Source organism: Branchiostoma floridae, unplaced genomic scaffold (genome assembly GCF_000003815.2).
Source record: "Branchiostoma floridae strain S238N-H82 unplaced genomic scaffold, Bfl_VNyyK Sc7u5tJ_387, whole genome shotgun sequence".
Classification (NCBI taxonomy): domain Eukaryota; kingdom Metazoa; phylum Chordata; class Leptocardii; order Amphioxiformes; family Branchiostomatidae; genus Branchiostoma; species Branchiostoma floridae.
Genome location: NW_023365825.1, coordinates 1 through 12,384, shown reverse-complemented (window position 1 = coordinate 12,384; position 12,384 = coordinate 1). Strand labels below are relative to the sequence as shown.

Genomic DNA, 12,384 nt, shown 5'->3' with positions numbered 1-12,384 from the left:
TGTTTTCCTGTTAGGAAAGTCAGAGAGAATGTCAATAAACTAGAGAGGGTTCCAATGTAAACTCTATGCAAAGGGACAGTGAACTTTTGAACTCAATCATCCCTTGTATTAGCGCTCCCTACCGGTTAAGATATGTACTTCAATAGCTCTACTTACAAAATGGGGATTGATATCTTTCGATGAACGGATAGATAGATTCACGTGTAGACAAATACACGGACTTATAAACGTGAGATGGATAACTTGGTCGGCACACGTTTAAACGTGTGCATATTTAAGTCCGCATGAGGTACATGGAATTCTTAGCCTCTAACAGGCTCCACAGGTTACTAGAAAAGTAGTAGAAATTTCCCCGGTACTATGAACCTGTGAATAGCGTCTTTCTTCCCTGTCACATTCAGTGGAAGGCTAGCTCTTCGGTGAGCTAAAACTGGATCGAGATCACTTTCCTTTTTTGTTGAAACTTTTCAGACTGGGGTGTCTGTGTGGCGCAACGGCTAGAGCGTTGAAATCAGAATCAGTATTAGTAGGTCCTGAGTTCGATACTCGCCATGCCCCTGTCCCCATGACGGTGGAGTGACGCCCACCAATCCTCACGTCCAATCTGTCTAAAGGTGCCCAAAACACTTACGGATTTGGTGCTGCCAGTGTGTCAACATCTGCACACTTGCCACTAAAACACGTGTTTTTTTTTCCAGACTGTACTCCCCTTTACAATGATAAAGTTTATTGCAAATTCTTGCCCGTGGGCTAATTGCAGGTAACAAAAGAGATTCAAACAGTGTAAAAACAGCTATATCAATTCGCAAGTGACTACTCTAGTCTAAAGCTAGTAAAATCTAACTTTACAGATCTTCACTATAGTATGTACAGTACTTAAATTCTTATACAGTCTTTCCTATCCTTTTTTATTGAACATTTCCAGACTCTCCACCCCCCATGTGTGCCCGGCAGGTGCACGAGCGGTCCCCCGGACAATGTCTTTTACAGAGCTATACAGATATTCACTATTACAGTACTGACATTCTTATATGGTCTTTCCTATCCTTTTTCGTTGAACCTTTCCAGACTCTCCTCCCCATGCGATCCCGGCGGGTGTATGAGCGTCTGTCTTCTCTGTCACGACCAGTGGAAGACTAGCTGTTCTGTGAGTTTAACTGGGTCGAGATTTCCTTTTTTATCTAAACTTTCCGACAGGGTGTTTCTCCGTTAGACTTCCCTGCGTAGGAGGATGACTTGCCACTAAAGGTGGGCTCCCACTGCACTCGCGTCACGCTTGCGTCGCTTCGGGGTTCGTCGATTGTGTCACTGTTGTGTTATTTTCGCCGATTTTCTGTTGCGCTCCCACTGACATGCGTCACTGTTGCGTTTCTAGACTAAATGGACAGGTTATCGGAAGTCGCAGCGTTGTCAATGTATGAAAATCACTGTAAAATGATGAAAATGCCTAAAAATGAGATTTATAATGAAATAATTTCCCTTGTGATGATGCTTATGCTTATGAATGTTACTTATGTTATATGATAACCTTGAAAGACTTTTACAGTAAAAGAAGTAACCCAAATGAATGGACACGAACCATGTACCAGATTTGACTCCATCGCTTATGTGTTTTGCAACAAGTATGTGTAATGGTGTGTGTTAATTTGCATATTTCACAAATGAAAAATCTTGATATTTCCTACGTTTTAATAGGAAATAGACAAAATGTAACCGTGATACTGTTGAAGGCATGTTGGCGTCACTGTTGTGTCACTCTTGGGTCACTGTTGTAACTGAAAAACTGCTGTAACTGATATCCAAAATGTATCCAAAATAGCTTTTCAATGATAAAATGATGTTTACTTTTGATACTTGGTGCAAAATAGACAAAATATAACCTTGATACTGTTGAAGACATGTTGGCGTCACTATTGTGTCACTGTTGTGTTACTCTTGGGTCACTGTTGTGTCACTCTTGGGTCACTGTTGGGGCATCTTGCCACTTGCGCATGCGTTATTTTTTAACTTCCAAAAAAACGTCTCGCGAGTGCAGTGGGAGCCCACCTTTAGACCCGTGATTTGTTTTCCAGACCCCCCTTCCCATGCGATCCCGGCAGGTGCACGAGCGGCCCCCGGACGGTGGGTGGGGATGGATGATCCTCCTCAGCAACTTCGTCATGTGCGCATGCGTCTTCGGCGTGCAGAAGTCCTTCGGCGTGTTCTTCGTGGAATTCCGGGAGTACTTCGGGGAGAGTTCGGGCGGGACCGCCTGGATCAACTCCATCATGTCGGCTGTGGCGCACGGAGGAGGTAGTGAACGAACTAAAGCTAAAATCTGAGGTCACATTTCCAAACCGGGGCCCGGCCGGGATGTTTTAAGAAACGAAAAATTAAAATGTAAACCTTGAAATATACACATATCATGCACATGAATCATATTTTGACATTTTGTGTATTTTGATGTCTCTTAAATTTATATGATATTTTTCGCTCCCGAAAGTGGCCCGGCCAGGCCCCGGTTCAGAAATGTGACCTGAGCCAAACTGGGTACCTTAATCTAAGTAGTTGGTGAAAATTATTATGAAAAAAAAGCAGTTGAGATGTTGTTGATGTCGTTAAAGCTTTAGAAACTTAAACTTGTGTCGACTTCCTCGCCCGTACGACCAGGTGTTCCTGAAATAAGAGAATTTTCTCCAAATTGTGTTGAGTGAAAATAAATCTAATAAGTCACAGGTCAATCAACGACACAAAATGTGGGGGCAAGTACACCGTGTGTGTCCTTGGAGCCTGACAGTGAAGTGTTGAAGTAATTTGTGTATAGATTGACCTGCCAACCAAACAACAATAAGACACAATGAGAAATAATTGCATGCAGTGTCACTGTGACCTGCTATGTCACCGTGACATGGCCTTGAAGGGGCGAAGGACATAGATTAGAACCCGCAGCACTGAACAACAAGATCGGCACATTTTTTACAACTTTTTATTTTAAATATACTGTTTTTGATGCAAAACTGGGTATATATTATTCTTGATGTTTTGTAGCTGTATATGTATTACTGCAGGACCTGTCATACGTTTTACCATTACAATCGTTGTGCAATAAAGATTAATAGATTGGTTTCTACCCTGTAGGCGCCCTTGCTGTTCTCTTAATTGTGCGGTTCGGCACCCGGCCGGTAGTGATGGTGGGAGGGGTGCTGTAGTTATGTGCAATTAAGATTGATTGACTGATTCATTGATTGATTCATTGATTGATTCATTGATTGATACCCTGTAGGCGCCCTTGCAGTTCCACTGAGTGTGCGGTTCGGCACCCGGCCGGTAGTGATGGCGGGAGGGGTGCTGTAGTTATGTGCAATTAAGATTGATTCATTCATTCATTGATTGATTGATTGATTGATTGATTGATTGATTGATTGATTGATTGATTGATACCCTGTAGGCGTCCTTGCGGTTCCACTGAGTGTGCGGTTCGGCACCCGGCCGGTAGTGATGGTGGGAGGTGTGCTGTCGTTTTGTGCAATAAAGATTGATTGACTAATTGATTGATTGATATATTGATTGATTCATTGATTGATTGATTCATTGATTGATTCATTGATTGATACCCTGTAGGCGCCCTTGCAGTTCCACTGAGTGTGCGGTTCGGCACCCGGCCGGTAGTGATGGCGGGAGGGGTGCTGTAGTTATGTGCAATTAAGATTGATTGATTGATTGATTCATTCATTCATTCATTCATTCATTCATTCATTCATTCATTCATTCATTCATTCATTCATTCATTCATTCATTCATTCATTCATTCATTCATTCATTCATTCATTCATTCATTGATTGATACCCTGTAGGCGTCCTTGCGGTTCCACTGAGTGTGCGGTTCGGCACCCGGCCGGTAGTGATGGCGGGAGGGTGCTGTAGTTGTGTGCAATTAAGATTGATTGATTGATTGATTGATACCCTGTAGGCGCCCTTGCTGTTCCCTTAATTGTGCGGTTCGGCACCCGGCCGGTAGTGATGGTGGGAGGTGTGCTGTCGTTTTGTGCAATAAAGATTGATTGACTAATTGATTGATTGATTGATACATTGATTGATTCCCCCCAGGCGCCCTTGCTGTTCCGCTGAGTGTGCGGTTCGGCACCCGGCCGGTGGTGATGGTGGGAGGGGTGCTGTAGTTATGTGCAATTAAGATTGATTCATTCATTCATTGATTGATTGATTGATTGATTGATTGATTGATTGATTGATTGATTGATTGATTGATTGATTGATTGATTGATTGATTGATTGATTGATTGATTGATTGATACACTGTAGGCGCCCTTGCGGTTCCACTGAGCGTGCGGTTCGGCACCCGGCCGGTAGTGATGGTGGGAGGGGTGCTGTCGTGCCTGGGGCTGGTCCTCAGCACGTTCGCCAACAGTATCCTGTATCTGTACTTCAGTCTGGGCGTGCTGACGGGTAAGTCATTTCAAATCACTTAACCCCTACGCGGCCGCGTAGAACACGTACCCTGTGGCTACTGGGCTATTTTGGGGCAGGGCTGGGCTCCTGGATTTTATTTTAAAATTAAGAGTTAAGTTGAAATTAACCCGGGACCCGGCAAAAATGGACGCCGTGACCTAATCGATAAAACGTCTAGAGGTACCTTGTCGACGCAACTTACGCCCTTGTCACGCACAGCCATTGCCAACCGACCTTCTCTAGACCATGGTTGGAAGTTAAGCCTCGGCCCCTGTCACACACAGCCAACAGCATCCTGTACCTGTACTTCAGTCTGGGCGTGCTAACGGGTAGGTCATTTCTTTATTCAAATCATGGAGAACACTACAGGCTAATGCTTTGGTCCCATTTGGAAAAAGGAGCCCCTCCGAGTAATTTACGTACTGTTTTTCTGCACTTTCGGGCGTAACTGCTAAGTGGCATGGCCACCGACTATTTTGGGGCACGAACGGGCCCCTTGATTCTTTTAACCTTCAATCCCCAAGTTTTCTACGACTAAAATGATGGAGTGGGGTCCAAACGGACCCAATAATGTTTTGCTCAATAGAATCCTTTTTCAAATTTTTATTGGTGATCGTTGTGCTTCGTCAATGTAAGAGAAATGTAAGGTGTTAATAATTCCAGCTCATTATCATAATTTATGCAAAATATCATAATGACCAACACTTTTTGCACTAACCATATTCAGACTGGGAAGGGATTTTTGCGGCCTGCACCAGCTTTCATTTCACAAACTCCTGAACTACCAAACTTGTTTACTTATGTTATCATCAAGACATGGTGGACTATCTTTGACAGTCAGACTTGACTCCCAACCATAGTCTAGAGAAGGTCGGGAGGACATATGGTCAGCTTTGCGTTACAGTAGCATAAATTAGGTTTTCAAGATTAACGCTGAATATCCCTGTGTCGTTTTTTCCAGGGCTGTCGTACGCCATGGTTTTCGCGCCGTCCGTGGCCATGCTGGGCCGTTATTTCGACAAGCGGCGCGCCCTGGTGAACGGGATCGCGCTGTCCGGCAGCGGGGCCACCTTCGCACTGGCGCCGGTCTGTCAGCTACTGGAACAGGTGCGTGGGTATGACAACCGTTCGGAAAGGCAACGACCGTTTACGAGACGGAAAATTGCATTTCCGAATGCGTCTATGAAGGTTAGACACCCAGGTTAGGTAAACAATATTCAAATACACATTCAAATTTCAATCTCTGCAACTGGATATATAAAAACACCATTTACTTTTGGACGTTTTGAGTGAACAGCGTCTCTAGGCCTATGATGAACTGACAGGGCGCGGTCGTGCGATAGTCGTACGATCGCTAACTTCGGGAATTTCGGAGGACAAAAATGTACGTCTCCTGCAAAGGCCAAGTGTCTTGGTACATATAATACGGCTTTGGATCCATGTCTGTGGTTGGTTCTGTCACAGCCTGCTTTAAAATCCTACGGCATCAAAATCGTACGACAATCGCACGACCTATGTGACCGTAGCCCGTAGCCAACAGGTTCCGAAGGGGACGAAAGAACATAGCAAAAATTGATACGCATTGTATAACACTTATATAATATAAATTGTTACATAATATAAATTGTTGCCCTTGACCCAGACATACGGCTGGAGAGGAGCGCTGCTGCTGCTGGGGGGAGTGACCTTGAACCTGTGCGTCAGCGGGGCCTTGCTTCGGCCCATCGTTCTGGCGGCGGATGTGGTATCCCGCGATCCTTCACCTCGCACTCCAATCGAACCCGGTGAGCAACTGTCGATCGGAACGTCCAACAAAGAGTCCAGTCATCACGAAAATGACGTAGAATTTGAAAGAAGCAATAAAAGCCATCAAAGCAAACGAGAAAGTATCTCCCACCTAACACATCGTAAACATTTCGACGTCACTCTCCTAAAAAAGCGGAGGTTTCTTCTGTTTGCGAGCGCTGACCTCCTGTCGTCCTTCAGCTACCTCATCCCGTATGTTCACGTGGTGCCCTGCGCGAGATATCGCGGGATCGACGAGACCAAGGCGCCGTTTCTCCTCTCCGTCGCCGGCATCACCGAGGTGCTAGCGCGGGTGTTTTCCGGTTGGTTCTCCGACCTGAAAATTATCAGCAAACTCCACGTTTACATGATGTTCATAGCGTTGAATGCCTTAGCCTGCTTCCTGTTTCCGCTGGCGACGTCATATCCGGCGCTGCTTGCGTACAGCGTTGCCATGGGAACGTGTACAGGTGGTTTCCGTGCCCTGATCATGCCATTGGTCGCCGACACGGTGGGGGTGGTCAGGATGCCGAACGCCTTTGGGCTCACCCTGGTCTGCGAGGGAGTCGGAATTCTGCTGGGGCCTCCCGTGGCAGGTATAAAGCTATCTTTTATTTTATTCTGAATAAGAGCTGATCTGTAATTTCCAACATATATTGACGCATTGGACGTAACGTTACCCAACTTCAGTCTTTGTCAAGGAATGAAACATTTTATCAAGGTTGATAAAAGCTTCTTGTTGTTCTTCACCTTACTTTTTAGGTTGGCTGTATGACGCTACAGAAAACTACAACTCGTCGTTCTTCGTGGCTGGAGGCTGCTTTGTCGCGAGTCTCGTGCCTCTATGTGGACTGTCCTATCTCAACCGTACACAGCAGAGGGATAGCGTTACACTTACTACAGAACAGGAAAATGAACCCTCTGATGTTCTGTGTGGTTCTACTCCCTTGGTGGAACGCGAAACATCTTTTTAGCAGTTTATTATTTCACGTAATAAAGTGCTTGTAACACTACATTTTTTTGCATCATCTCCAACAACAGAGTATCATTCAACGTACGGTTTGCATCAATGGACACTCTTCTTATGATATTGAACATCGAGCCATAAAAACAGCTAACTACAAGTTAGATTGCGCCACTATTCTAAGAAAACAAAAGTAAGGTGTAGTTCAATGCCATTAGTAAAATGCGAAACATGTTTTAGTCGTTGAAGTTATTTTGCACTCTCTACCAGGAGTTAGCCGACCAAATATTGACCATCTGCAACCAATTGCAAAGGACTATCCATCGGGAGCTCATCACTAACTCTACGGTGTTAGGAGTGTAGCCAGCCCGGACAGTTCATTAGCGCAAGCCGGGGAATATTTTTACGGGGCTGGGCACAAGTTACAGCACTCCCTTGGAAAGACCAGCCAAAAATAGACTGCCAGAAACAAACCACTGCCAAAAAAAATTCTTAGTAGACTTGGCCCGCCAAAACACCCCTAAGCCCCCTAATAGAGAATGAGGACCAGGTTATCAACGGATAAATCTGAACTTCAGTAACCGGCTATTGACTTTGGGGTCTATGCCTATGATTTTTTCAGCACGCCAAGACATCTTGTCAAGACTGATCATTTCACTTATTAAAGTGCTTGTGACAGAAGAATGCAAATTTTCGTATCATAATCAAAAATAATAGTTTTATTTAATGCGTATCCCCATTTACACCAAATCAACAATCCTCCTGGCAGTTTTGAACATCGGACGATAAAAAAAGTATGTTTTCAGTTCCAGATTCCGGTTGCTAGGGGATGGAATCTAATTCGTGCATGACGTCAAAATGAACACGACAGCCAGTTCAATAGCTGGCACATTGACTTAAAACTTAACTTGCGCAAAACTTCCTTTTGAGAAGCAAACAATGCTTAATCCTAGCGATTACGTGCCTCTCGACTTGAGGGTGCGCAGCCTCGATTTCAGACCCCAAATAAACTGGTGTGTGCACCGTTGAGGCCCTGACACACATAGCCGACCATTGCCCCCCAACCTTCTCCAGACCATGGTTGGGAGTTAAACCCCTGTCACATATAGCCCACCATGGCTTCCCGACCTTCTCCAGACCATGGTTAAAATTGAGTTGTGCGTAAAGTCATCCGTGTTTTGGAACTGGACGGCGGTTGCCCGCTAATCTTTTAAAAGTAGTCTGTGCCAGTCGACTATGAGGTACGTAAATTGTTTCTTAGATACAACTCAACTGGGGCTAATTTGGGTGGATTGGAAGCTACTCCCAAGATTGGTTGGGGAATGTTCGGGAGTAAAATCGTGGGAAGGCCCTGATTGTGTGACAGGGCATGACGGCTTAATTGCCAAAATAGCCACTCATGGGCTCCAAATGAAGTTAAACACTTTGAATGGGAATTTGCTATCAAATTATTTTTGACAAAGACACTGTAAACCATGTGGCGTAATCAGCAGCGCTTTGGGCTTAGGCCCAAGAGGTCCTGGGTTCGAAACCTGCCAAGTCACCGATGTTGTGCCCCAGGGAAAAGATTGAAAAAATAGTACTTGGCTTCGCCTAGGGTTGTCCCTCGGATAGGACGTTAAATGGAGGTGCCGCGTTCGAAGAGAGCCACAACTCGAGCACGTTAAAGAACCCACCGCACTTATCGAAAAGAGTAGGGGACCTTCGTTGTGTACGTGCCGTAATGATCAACGTGATGATCGGCACAAACGGAGGAATAAGAACAACCGCAAATTGTCCCCACACCAACCTTTGTTGTTTTCAATTAAAGTTTGTCAAAAATTGGTAAGGGCGAAAAGACCTTGGAAGGAGGTCACCGAATTACTTCAATGACGTTTCTTTTCACTAAAATCAAATTACTTACCCCCTTCCTGTTCAGAATAATCTACTTGTGGCTGTAATTGTCGTCTCGTCCTTTTCAAAGATCATGATTTCAACCTGGTAGGTAATTGCATTGACTGCTACGTACGTAAATAATTACGAACGAAAGGCTGGCACCAAAACAAGGAACGCCTTGATAGGGACATGGTTACACGGCATTCGAGCTCGTCAACTTAACTTTATTCAGGTTGTAACACTTTATGTTCAAACATTTCAAGTCGTTTTTGTGAGTGTTCTGCACCAAAACATCGCCAGAGAGTCCAGATTCATCCACAGAGCTGAGATGAAGGTGGCAGCATTGCTGATATATGTTATGACGGTGTGGCTGTTGTCATTGGTGACGCCATCACAAACTGTTAAGTATGCGTACAGCACGGTGAAAGATCCGGTAGGTATCCGCAGCGGTGCCGACGTATCCATACGCATTTTACTGCATTCATATGAGTATTTCGGGATACAGTACATTGTTTTACGGCACGGTTTTTAAGACTCACTACTGAGAATCATACGATCGAGCGATGTTTAAGGAATTCGTAAGATTCACTACTAAGAAACATATGAATTTTAGGGCATTCATAAGATTCGCTACTAAGAAACGTACGAATTTTGCGGAAGTCATAAGATTTACCGACGTACTAGGAAACTTCCATACGAATCTTACGGAATTCGTAAGATTTACTCACTAAGAAACTTCCATACGAATTTTACGGAATTCGTAAGATTCGCTACTAAGAAACGTACGAATTTTACGGAATTCATAAGATTTACCGACGTACTAGGAAACTTCCATACGAATCTTACGGAATTCGTAAGATTTACTCACTAAGAAACTTCCATACGAATTTTACGGAATTCGTAAGATTCGCTACTAAGAAACGTACGAATTTTACGGAATTCATAAGATTTACCGACGTACTAGGAAACTTCCATACGAATTTTACGGAATTCGTAAGATTCACTACTAGAAAACATACCAATTTGACAAAATATTCATACGAGTTTTACTAATAGAACTCCAGAAGACCTTTGTCATAACATATCGGCCTCTGTATCTGTACCCATTGTAATGCGTGGATGATCAGATGATGTTCAAAGACGAGGTAATAGTAATTTCAGTCAAACGTCTTCAGTCACTAAAGATTCTAGAGAAAAGCCACCCTCTACGTGATCTGGTCCCACCAACAAGGACTATGGCCACAGGGCGGTGTCTCAGAAATAAGTCTGAACTCACAATACCAACAGCCCGTACAAAAAGACTCAGTAATTCATTTCTTCACAAAGCTATTCCCCTGTACAATGAGTAAAATGTCTAAGTCCATATCGGTATTGTTCTCGTGACGTTCTCGTGACTTAATTGGTGCCAGTATGTGTGCATGAGATCTGTTTTTTTTTTTATTATCTTTACTCTTAGTCTGCCCGTATGTATATACCTGTTGACTTGGTTTGATTTTAATCTGTATTGTTGATTTTTGTGTAAAATCGACACAATTCAGTGGGCATGCCCTAAACATTGTACACTGCTAGCTGTATCTGTATCTGTATCCAACTAGCCGGTATAACCGCCATTCGGCGTAACACACCAGCTTCGCAGGCACGCGGTGCGGCAGCAGCTGGTTATAATACACCGAAGGACCCGTCATACCTAACTTTTGCACATCTATCTGCAAGCGTTCTTTAAATTCATCCAGTGAAGATGCCCCTACTGTGCTTGGTGATAACAAATTCCACTCTACGATAGTTCTGGGAAAATACGAATTTTTGAACACATCAATCCTAGGTTGGTAACTCTGGTATTTGAAGGCATGAATATGAATAGCTGATTATGAATAAAATTGAAATTGAATTCTGTTTAACGTCACAGGTGTGCACGACAGGTTTGCTGTCGGGAGCAGAACTTCTGAGTCGTGGCAAGACGCGAACCAAGCTGGAACACCGGGTGCAGTCGCTAAACAAGGAGAAAGACATGCTTATTCAACGAGTTTGCAAAGCCGCGAGTACCACAGATACCCCGACAGGTGAATATCAGGGCTCGAAATACCACCTGCATATGCAGGTTAGTGCAGGTAAAATTGGAGCTGTGCGGGTATTTTTTATGTCTACCTGCACCTAACCTTACACTGGTCCAAGTACTTGGTTTTGTACATAAATGTCCTATATGTAGGTGTATATATATATATAGAATACAACACGGTATATTCCGTATCACCCGAGGTAGCAGCCCGACGGCCGGGTATTTTCATACCCATGGTCATCATCACATGGTAAGTTTGGTAAGTCCCGCATAAATAATTCATGCAGTGTATTTAAACCACAGATAATTATGGAATGAATGTTTTGACGTCATCTGCAGGAACCCTAAGTAAGATCTCAACAGTCGATGACTTGGTGGCCAGTATCGTGTCTATCGTGGAGAATGACATAGAGGGAACTTCGGCTGGTACAGGTAGGTATGCACTACTCTCCAAGCAGAGGTTAGGCTCAGGATGTGTTTTGACGTTTTTCATGCGTTTTTATCGGGACACATACGATGTACTTGTCCCCACGTACTTACTGTCAAATGTTAGATTTCTAGTTCTTTGAATTCATTTTTCTATATGTTATATCATATATATATAAATCTTGGATACAGACGATCTTTGGGTAGTCCCTTCGGCCGATTCGGGCTGATTTCTAACGTTGCCCATGATTGGTAATCGGCCTTGTACTGAGCAAGGTTATAACCTCTTTGCATGGAGTAACCTCAACAGAAAGTGTGCCGATGTTGTTGTCCATTGCTGTGGATGCTAAAAAGTAGTCAGTGTACATAGTAGGTCACAGTGACACTGCATGCAATTATTTCTGATTGTGTCTTATTGTTGTTTGATTAGTATTTTAAACTATACAGAAATTACTTCACCACTTCAAAGCCATTTTTTCGGCCCTACAAAGTGATATTAAAAAACGATTAGCCATTCATCTGCCCTACTAACACACACGTTAGGAATCATTCACAACTCCGTGAGAGGCAATTCGCATGTCGGCTGCAAGCATTTTACAACGTGTAGTTGTGTGTAGTTTATTAGCCGTCCACGGGAGGCAGGAAATTCGCACCTCCTTGTTTATTGGCTTAATCGTTTTTAATATCACTTTGTAGGGCCGAAAACATGCAGGCTCTTGGGGCTAGGCAATCAGAAAAGGCCAGCAATCAGCGACCCAGTACAAGTAGAAATGGCCAGCAAAAGTGTATTATGAGCCCCAAAAAAGCCCCAGAGAGCCTGCTATGGAGGCTA

General features: G+C 43.9%; 2 protein-coding genes across 2 annotated transcripts; both read left to right on the top strand.

The window, feature by feature from the left end:
- Positions 1 to 2,100: 2,100 nt before the first annotated feature.
- LOC118408755 (monocarboxylate transporter 13-like) lies at positions 2,101 to 7,874 on the top strand. The gene is made up of 5 exons (XM_035809613.1): positions 2,101 to 2,292; positions 4,300 to 4,443; positions 5,408 to 5,553; positions 6,089 to 6,827; positions 6,994 to 7,874. Exons 1-5 carry the CDS (start codon positions 2,136 to 2,138, stop codon positions 7,203 to 7,205), a joined length of 1,398 nt encoding a protein of 465 aa, XP_035665506.1. The 5' UTR covers positions 2,101 to 2,135; the 3' UTR covers positions 7,206 to 7,874.
- A 1,240-nt stretch (positions 7,875 to 9,114) lies between these two features.
- LOC118408756 lies at positions 9,115 to 11,600 on the top strand (the record flags this gene model as incomplete). The annotated part of the gene is made up of 3 exons (XM_035809614.1): positions 9,115 to 9,503; positions 10,977 to 11,130; positions 11,466 to 11,600. Coding segments are annotated over exons 1-3 (394 nt in total), but the record flags the coding sequence as incomplete, so codon positions are not given.
- Positions 11,601 to 12,384: the final 784 nt, after the last annotated feature.

Bases quoted from the DNA above. Each gene is read 5' to 3' on its own strand.
- LOC118408755 (XM_035809613.1), top strand. From the start codon at position 2,136: ATGATCCTCCTCAGCAACTTCGTCATGTGCGCATGCGTCTTCGGCGTG. The intron at 5,554-6,088 runs GTGCGTGGGTAT...CCCTTGACCCAG, and splicing joins TCTGTCAGCTACTGGAACAG to ACATACGGCTGGAGAGGAGC. The intron at 6,828-6,993 runs GTATAAAGCTAT...CTTACTTTTTAG, and splicing joins GCTGGGGCCTCCCGTGGCAG to GTTGGCTGTATGACGCTACA.